This window comes from Bubalus kerabau, chromosome 5 (genome assembly GCF_029407905.1).
Source record: "Bubalus kerabau isolate K-KA32 ecotype Philippines breed swamp buffalo chromosome 5, PCC_UOA_SB_1v2, whole genome shotgun sequence".
NCBI lineage: Eukaryota > Metazoa > Chordata > Mammalia > Artiodactyla > Bovidae > Bubalus > Bubalus kerabau.
Window position 1 is genome coordinate 42,738,288 of NC_073628.1, and position 22,453 is coordinate 42,760,740.

The window sequence follows — 22,453 nt, forward strand, 5'->3', positions numbered from 1 at the left end:
AAGCCAAGTGAGGAGGAGGACGAGCAGTGGTCAGAAACACAGACCAAAGCCCTCTGGCCTTTAACACCAGCCCGCATCCTGTGAGGCGCCACCCCGAACTCCAGGCAGTGGTGATCTGCTCTTTTGCGGGGAAATTGTCTTGTTTGGTGTCTTCAATGGCTTCAGCCTCCGTTCAGGCTTGGGAATGGTAAGGGGAGTATAACACTTCCTCCCCAGCCCCAGTATCTCTAAGGAAGCTAAGCCCCCTATTTAGATGGGGAAAGAGGGATTGGATTTGGAAAAGGGGACGTTTACAGGACGTGGATAGAAATGATGCTGGTACAGAAGGTGAAAGACGCAGGACATAGTCTTGCCACGGGCTCAGGAGGTTCCAGGGTCCTGAGAGCTGGACCCTCAGTGTTGACACACGCACTGAAAAAAAATTCCTATTCCTTCATCTTGAGCTTGCTGTTCAGATTTCTAGATTTTTTTTTTTTTTTTTTTCGCCAGAACCTCTATAAATACCATCCCTGCCAGGAACCTGGAAAACAGGGGAGAGACTGGAGTGCTACCAGAAAGCAGTGTGAGAACCTGAGAGGCAAAAACGAGGGGCTAGATATTCTTGGATTTCCCCAAGCACTCTAGAGAGCCTACGTACTCAAGCACTTGGCCGGGGGCAAGCGCTCCATTCATAGCAAGTTGTCGTTTTGGGTGAAATAGTTACCAAGGCCCCAGGTCAATCAGCAAGCTTCATTTTTAGGGGCTCTCCACCACTGCTCCATAAGCCTGCTCCGGCTGAGCCCCTGCAGAAACAGCAGTGACGTGGCGGCACGAGGTGGTGGATGCGTTTCCTGGCCAGGCCCGTCTCCAGGAGAATCCTGCTTCTGTGTGCAAGGGATGCTTTACAAACTCTCTTGAGATGGGTGTGAGACCTCAGCCGATGCTCAGACGTGCTCACTAAGCTGCCTTTGCAGGGAATGGTCCGGTTACTGGAGGCGTGCCTGTCTGCGGTCTGGGCTGGGGCTGGGGTGTGTGTCACCCAAGACCGGGGACGTGCTGGGTGACTAAGAACGGGAGGGCTGGGCGTGTGCAGTGGTCCAAGGGAGAAAGAAGCCCATGGATGCTGATGAAGAGAGGGAGAGGGAGGGAACAGACGTGTCTACAAGGGGTCTCTGAGGCTGTCACGGTCGGCACCAGGCAGTCACCTGCAACTCAGTTGAGTTCATGGAACAGCGGCCGCAGCTCCGCCAGCAGCCTGGGACAGTGCAGAGCCTCTGAGCCGCGTCTGGACCTGCTGAGTCAGAGTCTGCATTTGGACAAGGTCACAGGGGGTTTCTGTGCACAGTCAAGTTTGAGAAGTGCTGACGAAACTCCCCTCTTCCAACGTTTACCTGGGATGCTTTCAGTTGCAAGGACAAAAATCCAACCCAGACTAGTCCAAGCATAAAGAAGATCAAGTAACCAGACAGAAAAGGCAGGGCGCTACTGAGCTGAATCCAGAGCCTCACATGCTGTCAGAGCTCAGCTTCCTTTTATTCGTCTCCCTCTCTTGCTCCTCCCCCCCATCACCCCCTCTTTCTAGCCCACCCTCTCCTTCCACACATGCCTCTCTCATCCCTCTTCTCTCTCTGTCTTCCCCTGGAAAGCTGGCTCCTTTTCCTGAGAACGTTCTCCCTGTGAGTCTAGAACTCTGACCACAGACACCTCTGAACGTACATCCTTATAACCTCAAAGTGGAGTGGAGACCAAAAAAGATATGTTTTCTACCAGTTTCAGTGAAAGCATTTCTAGGGAAGGACTCTGAGCCGAGGCCTAGCTTGGGGTGCACCCTCAGCCTTGGACCAATCTCTCTGGCCAGGAAAAGGGGCATCTGTAGTCAGTGTATTTACATGACGAGGGATAGGAGACATGTGTTACTAGATGAGAAGGGAGAGAGGGGTGCTAAGAAAGCAGAACAGCAGCTGCTACCCCCATCTGTCTTTCAAAAGCTTCAGTGACATCAACCAACCCTCCCCGCAAAGACTGAATGTGGTGCAGGGCTGAGTCTGGGGCAGTCTGCTCACAGAGGACAGCTGATCACTGGCGTCTAGTGTTCTTAATTGTTTAATAACAAGGACCACTTGTTAAGGGAATTAAAAAATGTATAATCTTATATTTTGAATATTAATATGTTAAGTATGTATTAAAAATGTATTATTATCATGGCTTCGACAAAGACATGTCTGGAGTCCTTCTGGATGTTTGAGCTGAAGAGCATCTCTCTGGCCTGAAAGAATGCTTTATTCATTTTGTAAATACTTACTGAGCCTCAACTAATGGCCAGATTCTCTGCCAAGTGCTGGGTTGACCGAGATGAATAAAATGTGGTCTTGTCCTCAGGAGCTCTCAAACAAGATGGAGCAGGGCAGTGAGTCAAACAGCCATTAAGTTCATTGTACCTGGTTTTGGTGATGCTTCCTTTTCCAGAATATTCAGCAGCTTGATACTCAGCCTAAAGACTGATACTCAGCCTGAAGCCTAAGTACACTGGGGCAGATTGGAAGTTTATATGATGAGACAGCTCCAAATTTGTACACATTTAACTGAGGAACTTAGCTTTCACTCTGAAGTCTTAACTCGGTGGCGACTGGGAAGAGCGGTGATTATGACTATCATATGCTATCATTTCACACAAGGAAAGCTCAAAGAGTTGATCTGTAAATGATGGAATCAAACAGTGTACTTAACAAAAAAAGGTCACCAAGGACAGAAGAAGGATGTAAGTTGGAATTACTTTGCCCAGAGACATAATGACCAGAAAAATGACAATTTACAATAAAAAGTCTATGTGAAATAATACATTGTACAAAACAGGATGCTTATCAAGCTATCACAGGCATAATTTAAACTTGTGGGTCCCTAGGCATATAGGTTGATTGCATATTGTCATTCTCGGTCACAGCCCCAAACCACACCATCTACTTTAAAATTGGAAGTTTATTTTCACCGAGATTTTGAATCATGAGGGACAGATAAACAATAGTTTGAATAGTTTAGATTTCCCTAAATTGTAGATATAAAATTGTATTTAAGAGTTGATATTTTCATATCAGACTTTAACTTCACTAAATCAGAGTGCCACATAATGACGGTTGCAAGGACAACAGAAATGACCCCAGATCTTGATGTTCTTTCAACAGATATGCGCATCCAAATAAGTAATGCTGAGAAGCTATTTCTTGAGAAACTCAGTGAGAAAGAATATTGGGAGGAATACAAGAATGTAGGGAGTGAACAGCATGGTAAACTCATTACCTCCTTACAGAACGACATCAACAGAGTTAAGGAGAATGCCGAGAAAATGTCAGGTCAGTTGCAAGAAAACTGGTTCAGATTCAATTAAAAAACAATCTTTAGGGGGCAGACATTTGGTGAAAGGAGGAAAGAGGTGCTCTGGGGTCACCCATCATGCTGTGCTGTCAGCATGAGCACATGAGTAAGGACACAGTGGAGCAAGTAAAGAGGCTGTCCCAGAACTACCTGTTGAACTGAGGAGGGGAAGTGAAGGCATGGGTGTGTGGGCAGAAACCCTGCCACTGACTTTGAGAAAGAAGCTGCATTCAGTGGGTGGGGTCTGCATGCTCTCATACCTGGCTCTGGGTCAACTCCACTGCGGAAGGAGGGTCCGGAAAGGGGTCATATTAGAGAAGAAATTCACCTGAGGCCAGCTAGGGCAACCTACCCAGGCTGGACAACCAGAATCATCATAGAAACATGGCCAAGTAAATGCTAAGTTGTAGTCGGGAGAAAACCGGAGCACAAACATGGGACAGGAAAGGAAGAGGCTGGAGCAGGAAGGCATCAGGGATGACAGACCTTACTGGAGGCCACCCGTCTGTCCCTGAGGCCAAGCAGAGTGCCTTCAAAGAACACCAGAGACCCAGAGACACAGAGGTCATAGGGTAGGACAAACGGGAGAAATCTGGCCTCAAAGAGCAGTGTGGGTGGATGGCAGTTCTAAACCCAGCTGGTCCTGGAGGCTTGTTCTGTGGGAGGAGGGTTTATGTGGGTATCCCAAAATGCCCTCTGAGGCTCTGCCTGGTCACCCCGCTTCTGGACCAATTTTCAACTGTGTTTCTCAATTCAGGGCCTCTGCACCACATCGGTGGTATAAATTTGGCCCTAAATCAGTCTGCGATTGGAGTTAAAATGTTTCAAAAGGTTCTTCTCCCCCAAAAGAAGAGACACCCTCCAACGCTTGTCTGTTCCCCCAGCCACTGAGATCCCCTTTCTAGATAGAAACGCCATTGCTAGTTCCTTATGTAACCTTTCAGAAAGATCCTGTTCATGTCTCAGAATATACATGTATATTACAAAACAGCATGCTACAGATGCAGTTTTTCACTTATTCATTCAAGGAACAATATGGACATCCTTACAGACCGGTACATGTTAATACTGCCTCATCCTCCCAATGTCTCCTTTGTTTTATTGTACTATAATTTTTTTAACTACTCCCCTACTCATAAGCATTTAGGTTATTTCCTGTCTTACTGTTACAAAGAATTCTGCCATGACTGTCCTTACACAATCTCATTTTACTGCGACAAATATCCTTGTATATATGTAATTTCATTTATGTGTATCTCTAAAGGGAAATGGCTGGCCCAAACAGCCCATTCATTTTTATTTTGATAGGCATGGCCCCCTGTAGATGCTGTCCCAAGTGTATTCCTGCTGGTGTGGTGAGGGTGTCTGTTTTCCTGCTTCAACAACAAGAGACGTGATCCGCCTTTCTGTTCTTTGACAGTCTTATAGGTAGAAAGTGGTAACTCAGTGGAGCTTTAATTTCCATTTCTTTTCCTATAAGCGACAGCGAATATCTTTTCATAAATTCAAGAACCATATGGATTTCCTTTCTGTTCTCATCCTTTGTTCATTTTTCTATTGTGTGTGGAGCTCTTTACTTTTCAAGGAAATTAGCTCTTTAACTGTGATTTAAGGTGAAAATATTTTCCCCTTTCATTATTAGTCTTCTGTCTGTGTGGTGTTTGTATGAGGAAAATTTGCAGCTTTATAGTGCCCAATTTATCAGTCTTTGATTTTATGATTTGTGATTACAAATACATTCTCTAATATTTTCTTCTAGAATTTATTATGTCTTCATCTTTATATTTAAATCTCTGATTTTTTTGTGTGAAGTAGGACACCGACTTTCTTTTTCGCCAGATGGCTTTCCAGTTGTCTCAACATCATCTATTAAATGAGCCATTTTTACCCTATGATCCACAATGATGACTTTATCACACTTTCATTTCCCATGTGTGTTTGGCTCTCTTTCTACATTTTCTATTCTGTTCCATGGATGTATGTATTTGTACAACAGTGCCATAGAGGGAAGTCCCTGCCAGTCCAGTGGTTAAGACTTGGTGCTTTCACTGCGTGGGCCCAGGTTCAATCCCCAGTTGGGGAACTAAGATCCCACAAGCCTTGCAGCATGGCCAAAAGAAAATGTTCCTGTTCTGTATTTTTAGAAATTTTAATAGTTTTCCAGCAGTCATTTAATAATTTCCTAGCATTCCTCATATAAACTTAATCCATTATCCTTATCAAAAATTTGGATGATTTCTTTGAGCTGAAAATCTTCATGCTGTTGTATCTAATTGGGGGTGGTGGTAATAAAATTTTTATGCTGCTGGTTGGACCTTGGTGTATAGCCAATTTTAGGTATCATGAGAAAATGGCTGTTATAGGCTGACCTTATTTAGGCACTTCTGAGAGACCTCTTAAGAAATCTATATGCAGGTCAGGAAGCAACAGTTAGAACTGGACATTGAACAACAGACTGGTTCCAAATAGGAAAAGGAGTTCGTCAAGGCTGTATATTGTCACCCTGCTTATTTAACTTCTATGCAGAGTACATCATGAGAAACACTGGGTTAGAAGAAGCACAAGCTGGAATCAAGATTGCTGGAAGAACTATCAATAACCTCAGATATGCAGATGATACCACCCTTATGGCAGAAAGTGAAGAGGAACTCAAAAGCCTCTTGATGAAAGTGAAAGTGGAGAGTGAAAAAGTTGGCTTAAAGCTCAACATTCAGAAAACGAAGATCATGGCATCCGGTCCCATCACTTCATGGGAAATAGATAGGGAAACAGTGGAAACAGTGTCAGACTTTATTTTTTGGGGGGCTCCAAAATCACTGCAGATGGTGACTGCAGCCATGAAATTAAAAGATGCTTACTCCTTGGAAGGAAAGTTATGATCACCCTAGATAGCATATTAAAGAGCAGAGACATTACTTTGCCAACAAAGGTTCATCTAGTCAGATCAGATCAGATCAGATCAGTCGCTCAGTTGTGTCCGACTCTTTGCGACCCCATGAATCGCAGCACACCAGGCCTGCCTGTCCATCACCAACTCCCAGAATTCACTGAGACTCACGTCCATCGAGTCAGTGATGCCATCCAGCCATCTCATCCTCTGTCGTCCCCTTCTCCTCCTGCCCCCAATCCCTCCCAGCATCAGAGTCTTTTCCAATGAGTCAACACTGCATGAGGTGGCCAAAGTACTGGAGTTTCAGCTTCAGCATCATTCCTTCCAAAGAAATTCAGAATGGACTGGTTGGATCTCCTTGCAGTCCAAGGGACTCTCAAGAGTCTTCTCCAACACCACAGTTCAAAAACATCAATTCTTCGGGGCTCAGCCTTCTTCACAGTCCAACTCTCACATCCATACACGACCACAGGAAAAACCATAGCCTTGACTAGACGAACCTTTGTTGGCAAAGTAATGTCTCTGCTTTTGAATATGCTATCTAGGTTGGTCATAACTCTCCTTCTAAGAAGTAAGCATCTTTTAATTTCATGGCTGCAGTCACCATCTGCAGTGATTTTTGAGCCCAGAAAAATAAAGTCAGACACTGTTTCCACTGTTTTCCCATCTATTTGCCATGAAGTGATGGGACCAGATGCCATGATCTTCGTTTTCTGAATGTTGAGCTTTAAGCCAACTTTTTCACTCTCCACTTTCACTTTCATCAAGAGGCTTTTGAGTTCCTCTTCACTTTCTGCCATAAGGGTGGTGTCATCTGCATATCTGAGGTTATTGATATTTCTCCCAGCAATCTTGATTCCAGCTTGTGTTTCTTCCAGTCCAGCGTTTCTCATGATGTACTCTGCATAGAAGTTAAATAAGCAGGGTGACAATATACAGCCTTGACGAACTCCTTTTCCTATTTGGAACCAGTCTGTTGTTCCATGTCCAGTTCTAACTGTTGCTTCCTGACCTGCATACAAATTTCTCAAGAGGCAGATCAGGTGGTCTGATATTCCCATCTCTTGAAGAATTTTCCACAGTTTCTTGTGATCCACACAGTCAAAGGCTTTGGCATAGTCAATAAAGCAGAAATAGATGTTTTTCTGGAACTCTCTTGCCTTTTCAATGATCCAGCGGATGTTGGCAATTTGATCTCTGGTTCCTCTGACCTTTCTAAAGCCAGCTTGCACATCAGGAAGTTCATGGTTCACATATTGCTGAAGCCTGGCTTGGAGAATTTTGAGCATTACTTTACTAGCGTGTGAGATGAGTGCAATTGTGCGGTAGTTTGAGCATTCTTTGGCATTGCCTTTCTTTGGGATTGGAATGAAAACTGACCTCTTCCAGTCCTGTGGCCACTGCTGAGTTTTCCAAATTTGCTGGCATATTGAGTGCAGCACTTTCACAGCATCATCTTTCAGGATTTGAAATAGCTCAACTGGAATTCCATAACCTCCACTAGCTGTGTTCATAGTGATGCTTTCTAAGGCCCACTTGACTCCACATTCCAGGATGTCTGGCTCTAGGTCAGTGATCACATCATCATGGTTATCTGGGTTGTGAAGATCTTTTTTGTACAGTCCTTCAGTGTATTCTTGCCACCTCTTCTTAATATCTTCTGATTCTGTTAGGTCCATACCATTTCTGTCCTTTATCAAGCCCATCTTTGCACTAAATATCTCTGATTTTCTTGAAGAGATTCCTAGTCTTTCCCATTCTGTTGTTTTCCTCTATTTCTTTGCATTGATCGCTGAAGAAGGCTTTCTTATCTCTTCTTGCTATTCTTTGGAACTCTGCATTCAGATGCTTATATCTTTCCTTTTCTCCTTTGCTTTTTGCTTTTCTTGTTTTCACAGCTATTTGTAAGGCCTCCCCAGATAGCCATTTTGCTGTTTTGCATTTCTTTTCTATGGGAATGGTCTTGATCCCTGTCTCCTGTACAATGTCACGAACCTCATTCCATAGTTCACAGGCACTCTATCTATCAGATCTAGGCCCTTAAATCTATTTCTCACTTCCACTGTATAATCATAAGGGATTTGATTTAGGTCATACCTGAATGGTCTAGTGGTTTTCCCTACTTTCTTCAATTTAAGTCTGAATTTGGCAATAAGGAGTTCATGGTCTGAGCCACAGTCAGCTCCTGGTCTTGTTTTTGCTGACTGTATAGAGCTTCTCCATCTTTGGCTGCAAAGAATATAATCAATCTGATTTCGGTGTTGACCATCTGGTGATGTCCATGTGTAGAGTCTTCTCTTGTGTTGTTGGAAGAGGGTGTTTGTTATGACCAGTGCATTTTCTTGGCAACACTCTATTAGTCTTTGCCCTGCTTCATTCCGTATTCCAAGGCCAAATTTGCCTGTTACACCAGGTGTTTCTTGACTTCCTACTTTTGCATTCCAGTCCCCTATAATGAAAAGGAGATCTTTTTTGGGTGTTAGTTCTAAAAGGTCTTGTAGGTCTTCATAGAACCGTTCAACTTCAGCTTCTTCAGCGTTACTGGTTGGGACATAGACTTGGATTACTGTGATACTGAATGGTTTGCCTTGGAAATGAACAGAGATCATTCTGTCTTTTTTGAGATTGCATCCAAGTACTGCATCGGACTCTTGTTGACCATGATGGCCACTCCATTTCTTCTGAGAGATTCCTGCCTGCAGTAGTAGATATAATGGTCATCTGAGTTAAATTCACCCACTCCAGTCCATTTCAGTTTGCTGATTCCTAGAATGTCTACGTTCACTCTTGCCATCTCCTGTTTGACCACTTCCAATTTGCCTTGATTCATGGACCTGACATTCCAGGTTCCTATGCAATATTGCTCTTTACAGCATTGGACCTTGCTTCTATCACCAGTCACATCCACAAATGGGTATTGTTTTTGCTTTGGCTCCATCCCTTCATTCTTTCTGGAGTTATTTCTCTACTGATCTCAAGTAGCATATTGGGCCCCTACTGACCTGGGGAGTTCCTCTTTCAGTATCCTATCATTTTGCCTTTTCATACTGTTCATGGGATTCTCAAGGCAAAAATACTGAAGTGGTTTGCCATTCCCTTCTCCAGTGGACCACATTCTTTCAGATCTCTCCATCATGACCCGCCCATCTTGGGTTGCCCCATGGACATGGCTTAGTTTCATTGAGTTAGACAAGGCTGTGGTTCTAGTGTGAATAGATTGACTAGATTTCTGTGAGTATGGTTTCAGTGTGTTTGCCCTCTGATGCCCTCTTGCAACACCTACCGTCTTACTTGGGTTTCTCTTACCTTGGGCGTGGGGTATCTCTTCACGGCTGCTCCAGCAAAGCGCAGCCATTGCTCCTTACCTTGGACAAGGGGTATCTCCTCACCACCGCCCTTCCTGACCTTCAACGTGAGATAGCTTCTCTAGGCCCTCCTGTGCCTGCACAGCCACGGCTCCTTGGATGTGGGGTTGGTCCTCCCAGCCACCGCCCCTGGCCTCGGGCGTGGGGTTGGTCCTCCCGGCCGCCCTTGGCCTCAGGCTTAGGGGCGTGGGGTAGCTCCTCTCACCCGTGGCCCCTGGCCTCAGGCTTGGGGCGTGGGGTATCTCCTTCCGCCGCAGCCCCTGACCTCGGACGCCGGGTAACTCCTCTCGTCGCCGCCCCTGACCTCATCTAGTCAAGGCTATGGTTTTTCCAGTGGTCATGTATGGATGTGAGAGTTGGACTGTGAAGAAAGCTGAGCGCCGAAGAATTGATGCTTTTGAACTGTGGTGTTGGAGAAGACTCTTGAGAGTCCCTTGGACTGCAAGGAGGTCCAACCAGTCCATCCTAAAGGAGATCAGTCCTGGGTGTTGGAAGGACTGATGCTAAAGCTGAAACTCCAATACTTGGGCCACCTCATGCGAAGAGTTGACTCATTGGAAAAGACCCTGATGCTGGGAGGGATTGGGGGCAGGAGGAGAAGGGGACGACAGAGGATGAGATGGCTGGATGGCATCACTGACTCAATGGACATGAGTCTGAGTGAACTCCAGGAGTTGGTGATAGACAGGGAGGCCTGGCGTGCTGCAATTGATGGGGTCACAAAGAGTTGGACATGACTGAGCAACTGAACTGAACTGAACTGAGAGACCTGGGTTCGATCTCTGGGTTGGGAAGATCCTCTGGATAAGGCAGTGGCAACCCACTCCAGTACTCTTGCCTGGAAAATCCCGTGGACAGAGGAGCCTGGTAATCTACAATCCATGGGGTCACAAAGAGTCGGACACGACTGAGTGACTAAACTTTCACTTTCACTTTCAAGCATGCAGCAGCCATTCTGCCTGGGGACAATTAAACCACTTTGGGGGCCACTCGTTGGACAGAATGAATATGAACAGAATGCCTAAATCAATTTGTCTAAAGTCTTACTCCTACCATCCCCTTTTTTCCCCACCTTCCCCCTTCTTCCATGACTTCTCTGAAATTCTCCTCCCACACCCATGACCATGGAGTTCGTGTTAGCTAGACAGCTTTAATTGCAAGGAGTTAATACTTTAGAAGAAAGGGTTTTTACTTTAGGTGAAATGGGATATTAAAATGAAACTTTTAAAATCTGTTTAAACCTGGGTGTCTATACAATGGGTGGTGGTTGTTGTTTAGTCACTAAGTAGTGTCCAGTTCTTTTGTGACCCCATGGACTATCTGCCAGGCTCCTCTGTCCGTGGAATTCTCCAGGCAAGAATACTGGAGTGAGTTGCCATTTCCTTCTCCAAGGGATCTTCCTGACCCAGGAATCGAACCCATGTCTCCTGCTTGGCAGGTGGATTTTTTTAATCCTTGAGCCACCTGGGAAGCCCCCTATATAATGGATATCACATTCCAAAATAAAGTGAGAATGTGCTAAGCAGACTGCCAGTATGATGAGGCAGAAAACAGGTTTCATACCTTCAAGCACTGAATTCCAGTTTATAAAAGACATTGAGGAGACCATGAAAAGACTTAAAAATTAGGGGACAATTTTTGGAAAGAGCTCGTGGGTGCAGCAGGTTGTACACTATCCCCCAAAGGGCAGGTAAAGTGTAATTCTTCCTTCACCTCAAATCTAAATGGAAGGTCTTTAAGGAAATTCTTCATACTGTTCAACATGTATCCCCCACAGTTTGGGGGACACTGAGATCTAGTTTATGACTCACCCTGTAAAATCTACAGGATAAGCGACTGACTAGGTAACTGTTCTAAGAGCAGACTGTGTAAGAGGCATGTAGCTGCCCCCTGGGCTGGGCCTGTGTCTCAGTCTATTCGGGCCCCTATAGTGAAATACCATAGACTAGGCAGCCTGTATAGAACACAAGTTGGTTTTTCACAGCTCTGGAGGCTGTGAAGTTCAAGGTCAAGGGACTGACAAATGGGGTGCCTAGGGAGAGCTTGCTTCTTGGTTCAGAGACACTGTCTCTTTGCTGTAACCTGACACAGTGGAAGGGGCAAGAAAGCTCTCTGTTATAAGGGGTCTCTGTTATAAGGGCACTAATCCCACTCATGAGGGCTCTAGCCTCCTGACCTAATGACCTGCCAAATATGAGTACCAGGAGTTCAGGCTGCAATCTAACAATTTGAGCAAGGGGGTGGGGTCACAGACATTCAGTCTGTAGCAGCGTGCACTCCCGGAGTAGGTTGTGGCAAAGAGTGGGGTGTTTCCTGTGGACCTGTTATCTGAGAGAGCGCTGGTACACAGTCCTGTTAAAGTTTATCTGCGGGTTGACTAGAGGGGTCAACCCACTCCAAAGAGAAATAGGCGCCTGTACATGTGGGAGGGAGGAGGAGACAGAACCAGAGGCCAAAGGGGCAGTCATCAGCCAACCTCCAGTAACAGCACATCCTCTGCACAAGGGCGTGCGATGAAATATAACCAGCGATGGGGAGGGTGGTCCTCCGGGGAACCTGCACAAACACCCCCGAGAGAGGAGCCTCAGTCTCGAATGCCAGCTGGACCCAGAAAGTGAGGCCTTAGCTTGAGATAGTGAGTCAAGTGAGATAGTCAAAGCCAAAGCTTGAGATCAGTCAGGTGAGGGCTATCTTGTCCTTCCAAGGCTCCCCTCCAGCCCTGAGGGGGGAGGAGGCATGCCAGCTCAAGGCAGAGGAAACAGTAGTAGGTTCAAGCTAGGAAGGGAACAGCCATAACTTTGAATGAAGCTTAAAGTTTTGATTATTACAAAGACTAGATATCTTAATTTCAGATTGGAAGATCTTCAGTTATCACAAAAGAACCAGAAAAAATCATAGGATTGCCATGCATGTTGTTGAGAGAGGGCTAATAGCCTCACAGTATAAATTTTAAAGGGAAGAGAGAAGGGATGACCCTGGGTGGTCCCATGGTTAAGGATTTGCCTTCCAGTATGGAGGACACAGGTTCGATCCCTAGTCAGGGAACTAAAATCCCACATGCTGTACCATGTGCCACACCTAGAGAAAGCCCGCATGCTGCAATGAAGACCCAGTGTGGCCAAAGCAAAAACAAACACACACAAAAAATGAGGGGGAAGAGAAAAACAAGGTTTGTCGGTGCCCCGTGGTCACGTTTGTTGGACACAAGACTTTCTGTGAAGGGCGGGAGGACAGAGGATGGAGACAGATGGCCGTCAGATCAGTGCTGGCTCCAGGGACGGGGTTCCTCCCTGTGCTTGTCGCCCGTGGTCTGTGACTGTCCCCTCAGGGCACCTCTACTCTGCTCTCTCAGCCTGTCCCCACTCCGTCCTTGCTTCCTGTAGACTAATTCTGAAGAGTGTCATCATGATCACTACCTAGTCAAGGATGACCAAAGACCTCCGCCCGTGGCTCCTCGTGGGCCATCAGCTGGCCCCAGCACAAACCGCATTCTGGTTGGCTATCCAGCATCCCTGATTCAGCAGCTGCCCTGAGCCCTGGGGGCCTGGGGAGGGGGCACTTGGACCTGCCTCCCTGGACTTCAGTTTGAAGGAGATGTCACGACACTGGGTGCAGAGAACACACTCGCTGACATATCCAGGACCGGACTCTTGCTCTCAGTAAAAGGAAATTTTAGATTTTTTTAAACTTCTTTTTAAATTGTTTTAATTTAAAATTTTAATTAAAATTTTTTTTAATGTTTTAATTTATTTAAAAAGTTTTGGGGTTTTATTAAACCCTTAGATGAGTCCCAGGAATAGAGAAAGTATGGAGTTATTACAAAACAGCAGATACTAAAGTCACAGAGTTTTTCCTTTCATCCTTGACTGGGTGCATGGGACAGGGATCCTTAAAAGTCTCTCTGGGCACTAACTGAGTTAAAAGGTGAGGCTTCAAGTCCACCTCTTTGAATGCCAGTTCTTCATCTGATCACCTCAGGGACCTCCACGAGAACTCATGGCCCCAGGACCTGCTTTCTTTCACCTTGTCTCATCTTACAAGTCCCTTTGAGTTAGATACCACTGTGCCCAGTTTAAAGATGAGGGAACAGAGGCCAGGAGAGTTCACAGCTTTAGACTCACAGATGTATGAGGTAGTGGAAATGGGAGGTGAACCCAGGTGTGTCAGACCCAAGCCTATAAGCTTCCAGTAGTCCTCCCCACTCCGTGACTCACCTAACACCCACTCTGCCTGAAGGAAGTGCTGCGTGGCCAGTGTTACCATCTGCCCCTGCTCAGTCCTGTCCAGAGAGGGGTCACAGGAAGCCAGAAGTGGGTCAAGAGCACACAACCGACTCCCCAAAGCTTGTGGGGTGGAGCTGACGCAGAGCCAGACATGACAAGGAAAGGCGAGCAATGGAAGGCAAATTTCAGCTTCTGAGAAGCGACCATGTTGGACCAGGCATCTGAGCAGCCAGGAGTCTAAAAGCACAAAGTCGTAATCTCCCATTTGCAGGGTCCCAGACTTTTCTGGGGAGGAGACTTTTACATACTCTCAGTTTCTCTGGGGGGTATTCAACAATTGTAGGGTTAATCAGTTCAGTTCAGTAGCTCAGTCATGTTCAACTCTTTGTGGCCCCATGGACTGCAGCACGCCAGGCCTCCCTGCCCATCACCAACTCCCTGAGCTTGCTCAAACTCATGTCCATTGAGTCGGTGATGCCATCTAACCATCTCATCCTCTGTTGTCTTTTTCTCCTCCTGCCCTCAATCTTTCCCAGCATTGGTATCTTTTCCAATGAGTCAGCTCTTCACATCAGGTAGCCAAAGTATTGGAGTTTCAGCTTCAGCATCAGTCCTTCCAATGAATATTCAGGACTGATTTCCTTTAGAATGGACTGGTTGGATCTCTATGAAGTCCAAGGAGCTCTCAAGAGTCTTCTCTGACACCACAGTTCAAAAGCATCAATTCTTCGGCATTTAGCTTTCTTTATGGTCCAACTCTCACATCTATACATGACCATTGGAAAAACCATAGCTTTGACTAGATGGGCCTTTGTCAGCAAAGTCATGTCTCTGCTTTTTAATATGCAGTCTAGGTTGGTCATAGCTTTTCTTCCAAGGAGCAAGCATCTTTTAATTTCATGGCTACAGTCACCCAGGATTGCAATAATAGAAGGATATGGAACAGAAATCTTTACTCTCTGCTCTCAGAGTTTTCCTTGAATAGGGGAAGCGGTTATGCCAGTATGAAACACAATGAGGGCTGAGTGGCTCTAGCCTAGCCCCCTGTGCCCATTTCCAGAGCCTTAGTTTGCCTCCAAACAATTGAAAGACCAGACCTGCACATCTTCTTCCCTGTAGCCTAAGACCCCCAAGAGTTCTTAGAGTCAGCTTTGGCTGACTTGGTCTGTGGGGAAATTTTTCCCTTTGAAATAATGTCCTAAATAGATGCTATGTCCCACAACAGTCTCAATACAATAGTATTGTTTCATTACAGAATAAGTTAAATGAGTCGCTGTGGACCAGCCTAGAAATCTAGGGCTCTCCTTGTGGCTCAGCTGGTAAAGAATCCGCCTGCAATTCAGGAGACCTGGGTTCAATCCCTGGGTTGGGAAGATCCCCTGGAGGAGGGAAAGGCTACAACCATAACTGTCAACATCATTTGTAGGAGACAATACTCTCTGACTTCCAAATAATTATCTTCCAAGGGTTATAAATAAAACACATCTAATGGGGACGTGTAACACTGATGTCATCATAGAGCACAACTCCGACAATTCTGATTTGGAGGGTACACTGCCCTCCTGTTGCACACGGCTAACTACATCACTGTATTCAGTCCTTACTCAGATATTACCGCATCAAAAAAGCTTTCTCTGCTCACTCTATCTAAAATAGAAAATCTTAGTTTTTCGATTGTTTTTCCCTTTTTACTTTTGGCTGTGCTGGGTCTTCATTGCTTTGCGTGGCATTCTCTAGTTGCAGCAAGCTGGGGCTACTCTTTCTTGCAGTGGTCAGGCTTCTCATTGCGGTGGCTTCTCTAGTTGTGGAGCACAGACTCCAGGCACTTGGGCGTGAGTAGTTGCAGCACGTGGGCTTTGTATCTGTGGTCCCCGTAGTCTAGAGCACAGGCTGAGTGGGTGTGGCACACACACTTAGCTGCTCCGTGGCATGTGGAATTTTCCCAGACCAGGGGTCAAACGTGTGTCCCCTACAATGGCAGGCAGATTCTTATCTACTGCATCACCAGGGAAGTCTGAGAATTTTTGTTTTTCTTCATCACATGCCTCACCACCTAAAATATTATTCACTGGCTTCCCCACTAGGATGTATGTGTCATAAGGGCAGGAGTTTTGTCTCTCATTTGGTAATATTCCCAGTGTCTTAAATAGTGTCATGCACAGCAAAAGAACTCGATGATGATTTGTTGAATAAAAGAATGAACAAACGAGACTCATTTATCCAGATTCATTTCTCTCCGCTCCCTAAAGCAACCCTCATGTCACTTTATCTTGCTTTCCTTAAACAAAAGTGTTGATTATATGATCTCTCAGCATCCTTCAAGACCCAAAATTTTGTGATCCTTTGCTCTCTCAGTTCTGACATTTATAATGTAAGAAAATCTGCAGAGGACAGTGCATCCTGCTCTTTGCATCTCTGTTCTCCCCTCTTGCTCTGAGCCCAACTCAGATCAGGTCTGCTGACTTTCCCAGCCCCTTTCCACCTCCCTCTCCTCTCCTCATTCTGTCTTTCCTGTCCCAGGAAACATGTGCCAAGAATATTGGAAATTTAGTTAGCTGACATTAGATGTACAGGATGCTACTTGAGTGTATAATCAACTCTTCATATTTATGTTGTGGAATCAGAAGTTGTCTCATATGAAGGGTAGATGGCTTCAGAGGTACTAAAGCATTGGAAATCCTTTAAAAATACAGACATTCATGAGAGATACCATCTCCAATGAATTCCCATTAAGGCATTAGTAAATTATTGGAGCATTTTGGCTAATTAGAGGTATTAGATTCTTCAGTAAGACGGTACTTTGAAAATTCAGGGGGGAAAAACATGAAGAAAGGAGAGGTGGGGATCATGGAACATAAAGTTTACAACTTAATAGTTTTACCCTGGATCTCAAGCTTTCTAATTTTCTGTTTAAAGAACAGTATAAAATCACCCTGGAAGATGCTAGAAAGAGAATAATCAGAGAAACTTTGTTGCAACTGGACCAAAAGAAGGAATGGGCCACAGAGGTATATGTCAATTTTCTTTTCTTTTTATAGTAGATTTTTATTCTTCTCGCACAGAACTTCAAAATTTTAAGTGAAATATAGTTGATGTATACTATTATGTTATTAATTTAAAGTATATTAAAAGACGCTTGCTCCTTGGAAGAAAAGTTATGACCAACCTAGATGGCATATTCAAAAGCAGAGACATTACTTTGCCAACAAAGGTCCGTCTAGTCAAAGCTATGGTTTTTCCAGTAGTCATGTATGGATGTGAGAGTTGAACTATAGAGAAAGCTGAGTGCTGAAGAATTGATGCTTTTGAACTGTGGTGTTGGAGAAGATTCTTGAGAGTCCCTTGGACTGCAAGGAGATCCAACCAGTCCATCCTAAAGGAAATCGGTCCTGAATATTCATTGGAAGGACTGATGCTGAAGCTGAAACTCCAATATGCTGGCCACCTGATGCGAAGAACTGACTCATTGGAAAAGACCCTGATGCTGGAAAATATTGAGGGCAGGAGAAGAAGGGGATGACAGAGGATGAGATGGCTGGATGATATCACTGACTCAGTGGACAGGAGTTTGAGTAAGCTCCAGGAGTTGGTGATGGACAGGGAAGCCTGGCATGCTGCAGTCCTTGGGGTTGCAAGGAGTTGGACACAACTAAGCAACTGAACTGACTGAACTGAATTATGTTAGTTTCAGGTGTACTACATAGAGACTTGACATCTGCATAAATTCTGAAATGATTACCATGATATATCTAGTAACCATCTATCCCCATACAAAGTTATTATTGATCACATCCCTTATGCTGTACATTAAATTCTTATGGCTTATCTTATAATTGGAGGCTTGGACATCTTAATACCCTTCACTTATTTCACCCTGGTGGCTCAGAGGGTAAAGTGTCTGCTTGCAATGCAGGAGACCTGGGTTCGATCCCTGGATCGGGAAGATCCCCTGGAGAAGGAAAATGCAACCCACTCCAGTACTCTTGCCTGGAAAATCCCATGGACAGAGAAGCCTGGTAGGCTATAGTCCATGGGGTCGCAAAGAGTCGGACATAACTGAATGACTTCACTTTATTTATTTATATCACCCACTCCAAGACCCCTTCTCTCTGTATTTCAATTTCCTTAAAAAACAAAATCCTCCCCCTCCTCATACCCATTTCTTTCTTTGTGGTGTATTATGATCAAGAACGTGGGTTTTGAACTTAGGCATGCATGCTAAGTCTCTTCAGTCGTGTCCGACTCTTTGCAACCCTTTGGACTGTAGCCCACCAGACTCCTCTATCCGTGGGATTCTCCAGGCAAGAATACTGGAGTGGGCTGTGATGCCCTTCTCCAGAGGATCTTTTCAACCCAGGGATCAAATCCAGGTCTCAGTCTTCTGCATTGGCAGGTGGGTTCTTTACTGCTAGTGCCACCTGGGAAACCTCTGAAGTTAGTTTAGTTTAAATCACAGTTCCACCACTTGAAAGTTTGAAAGTGCAAGTGAAAGTCTCATCTGACTCTTTGCAACCCCATGGACTACACAGTCCACGGAATTCTTCAGGCCAGAATACTGGAGTGGGTAGCGTTTCCTGTCTCCAGAAGATCTTCCCAACCCAGGGATCGAACCAAGGTCTCCCACATAGCAGGCGGATTCTTTACCAATTGAACTATCAGGGAAGCCCAGTGTATAAATTGAATTTATACTTGACTTTTCTGGGCTTTGGTTTCCCAGTCTATAAAAAGGGGACAATAATAATACTAATATTTACCCTTAATGAATAGTATGAGGACTGAGATGATTTAAGTAGCATGGTGCCTCATAAGAGCAAGAGCTCTGGAAATTAATATTCAGTTATTTTTAAGTATAATGACTATACAAATTGTGAAATTTTGGATGATCTATAGGATGAAACATAATTTGTCTAAAAAGTACTTTCTTATATGTGCAAACCTAAGAGAGGACACTTTACATTGCTGGAGCTTTAAAAATTGAGGATATAAAAAAATGTTTGAGATATAATTTCCAATTCATCTTTTCTAGTCTTTGTTTCATCCAAAATATCTGACTCTCTTTCCTTTCCACTGTCCTTCATCTTGCTCTTGGGCTTCCCTGGTGTTGGAGGAGTGGTGTTGGAGAAGATTCTTGAGAGTCCCTTGGACTGCAAGGAGATCCAACCAGTCCATCCTAAAGGAAATAGGTCCTGAATACTCATTGGAAGGACTGATGCTGAAGCTGAAACTCCAATATGCCGGCCACCTGATGTGAAGAACTGACTCATTGGAAAAGACCCTGATGCTGGGAAATATTGAGGGCAGGAGAAGATGGGGACGACAGAAGATGAGATAGCTGGATGATATCACTGACTCAATAGACAGGAGTTTGAGTAATGGATGCCCTTCTCCAGAGGATCTTTTCAACCCAGGAATCCGCCTGCAATGCAGGAGACCTGGGTTTGATCCCTGGGTTGGGAAGATCACCTGGAGAAGGGAAAGGATACCCCACTCCAGTACTCTGGTCTGGAGAATTCCATGGACTGGATAGTGCATGGGGTCGCAAAGAGTCGGACATGACTCAGCACCTTTCACTCTCATTATCATCTTGCTCCAGACTGTGTCCTAAATCTGTGAGATCCCAGCTGGGATTGTCTCTCTGGAACATCCTTTCTTTGGAGTGATAAGCATCTGGCCTTTTCTAGAGTTCTTCACTGAATTTCAGTTGCTATTGTTATTTGCTTCCCCTTTTGTTCAATTGTTCTTTCAGTATTCCTATGCCATTGCACAGTTTTTACTGATTTTCACAAATACAGAGGATGTGGAGGGGAACTGGTCAATGGTTTTGCTTGCCCATGCAATTCAGCTCCTTTGTGACTGAATATGATTAAATGGTGAAATCAATAAGTGATCTGATCATAGTTAAGATGGTTAAAAATGCATATGTCAGTCAAATATCCTTTCAGGATGTACATTCAGTATGTAATGAAGACTGCCCCCAATACCGTTCCTATTATTTTACATTAAAATCTCTCAACAATCCTATAAGGGGGAGACTTGCTAATAAGAAGACAGAGACACAGAGAAAACTTGTGACTTGCCCAGAGCATGTGGCGGAATTGACATTTAAGAAGTCTTTTTCAGATCACTACTCTTAATCATTACACTGTACATTTTCTTTTCTCCACATAATGCCAAACACCCGCATAAGTGAATGAATTTTTCTCATTTTTTTTTCTGGCCATCTTATGTGGATGGTGGTGGTGGTGTATTCACTAAGTCGTGTCCAACTCTTTGCATCCCCATAGACTGTACCCCACCAGGCCCCTCTGTTCATGGGATTTCACAGGCAAGAATACCAGAGTGGGTTGCCATTTCCTTCTCCAGGGCACCGCCCCAACTCAGGGATTGAACCTCCATCTCCTGCACTGTGGGCGGATTCTTTACCGTTGAGCCACCAGGGAAGGCCATACTTCATCATGTAGTTAACTTCTAAAATCTACTTTTGTGCAACCTTAGCTGCTTATTTGGAGAAGGAAATGGCAACCCACTCCAGTGCTCTTGCCTGGAGAAATCCATGGGTAGGGAATCCTGGCAAGCTACAGTCCATGAGATCGAAAAGAGTCAGACACGATTGAGCAATTAACACACAGCTGCTTATTAGAGTCACTTGGAAAATTTGTTTAACCCATGTGGGTCCTGGGTCCCACCCAGGAAGATGCTCTTGTAATTGGCCTGAGATTTTGCCTGGGCTTTTGAATTTTTCAAAATATCCAGGAGATTCTAATATGTAGTCAAAGCTGAAAACACTACTCCATTGTTAGTGAAGTAAGTCATTAGCTAACTAAATTCATTTATGAGCTACTTCCTACTTTTGTTCAAAGAAAATTCTATGTCTAAAATAAACTTTGGTCTTACCATTTGGAGCTGAACCTTTATATGGTTCCTGGGAAATGAAGGTTCACTCTTGTTTGATTAACATGATTTAAAAAAAGGAATTTATTGCAAATCTTCCTACTCAAAACACTTACTAAAATTTACCTTTAATATAGTTTGCCAACAAAGGTTCATCTAGTCAAGGCTATCGTTTTTCCTGTGGTCATGTATGGATGTGAGAGTTGGACTGTGAAGAAGGGTGAGTGCCCAAGAATTGATGCTTTTGAACTGTGGTGTTGGAGAAGACTCTTGAGAGTCCCTTGGACTGCAAGGAGATCCAACCAGTCCATTCTGGAGGAGATCAGCCCTGGGATTTCTTTGGAAGGAATGATGCTAAAGCTGAAACTCCAGTACTTTGGCCACCTCATGCGAAGAGTTGACTCATTGGAAAAGACTCTGATGCTGGGAGGTATTGGGGGCAGGAGGAGAAGGGGACAACAGAGGATGAGATGGCTGGATGGCATCACTGACTTGATGGACGTGAGTCTGAGTGAACTCCGGGAGTTGGTGATGGACAGGGAGGCCTGGCGTGCTGCGATTCATGGGGCCGCAGAGTCCGACACAACTGAGTGACTGATCTGATCTGATAGTTTTAAATTCTTTCAATCCATGTTTATGAGACAGAATATTTTTCTCAATGTCTCTTCTTTTGGTTGTATCCTTCAGTTACTTTGTCGTGTGGTATCCTGGTGGCTCAGACGGTAAAGAATCTGCCTGCAATGTGGGAGAGACTGGGGTTCGATCCCTGGGTCAGAAAGATCCCCTGGAGAAGGGAATGGCAACCCATTCCAGTATTCTTGCCTGGAGAATCCCATGGACAGAGGAGCCTGGTGGGCTATAGTCCATGGGGTCGCAAAGAGTCAGACACGACTGAGCAACTAACACTTTCACTTTCATCCGTATAAAAGTACCTCACATATAAACATGAACTGTTGTCCACTATAAAATTCCTTTGGGTGAAATTGTAAGTATTTTAGTAACTGAAATGAAGTTACATCTTATGATCCTACTGATAAAGTAAGGCTTTCCCTGTTTGCTTCATTTAAAATGGTTTTCTTCAGGAGATGACCTAGCTACAGCCTGCTGCTAATGCTGCTAAGTTGCTTCAGTCATGACTCTGTGTGACCCCACAGACGAGAGCCCACCAGGCTCCCCTGTCCCTGGGATTCTCTAGACCAGAACACTGGAGTGGGTTGCCATTTCCTTCTCCAGTGCATGAAAGTGAAAAGTGAAAGTGAAGTCACTCAAGTCACTCAGTCGTATCGGACTTTCAGCAACCCCATGGACTGCAGCCCACCAGGCTCCTCCGTCCATGGGACTCTCCAGGCAAGAGTACTGGAGTGGGGTGCTATTGCCTGCTAACCTGCAACTATTTGCTATTAGGTTTATAAATAGGTAAATTGTTGTTATTGACCTGCAGAAATGTTTCAGATTTAAAAGGCAGTTATATCATCTATCTTTGCTCCTGCTACATGTTAAATTATGCCTGTGACCATAAACTTGAAGAAAGTTTGATCACTGCAGTTTGGCCATCTTAATGGTGGAACAGGGCTTCCCTGTTGGTGAAAAGTCCACCCGCCAGTGCAGGAAACGTGGGTTCGATCCTTGATCTGAGAAGATCCCATGTGCGGTGGAGCAACTATGCCTGAGCCTGTGCTCCACAGCCCGGCGCTGCTGCTACTGAAGTCGGCACATTCTGGAGCCCGTCTCCATGA

The 22,453-nt window shown here is 44.8% G+C and overlaps 1 protein-coding gene across 1 annotated transcript in view; it reads left to right on the plus strand.

Annotated features, from left to right (window-relative positions):
- The window catches only part of CCDC83 (coiled-coil domain containing 83), a 55,787-nt gene that overhangs the window by 18,390 nt on the left and 14,944 nt on the right, over positions 1-22,453 (plus strand). Inside the window, exons 7-8 of the mRNA XM_055583504.1 lie at positions 3,159-3,326; positions 16,743-16,834. Of these exons, the coding sequence (XP_055439479.1) occupies positions 3,159-3,326; positions 16,743-16,834 (260 nt within the window). The remainder of the gene's footprint in view (positions 1-3,158; positions 3,327-16,742; positions 16,835-22,453) is intronic.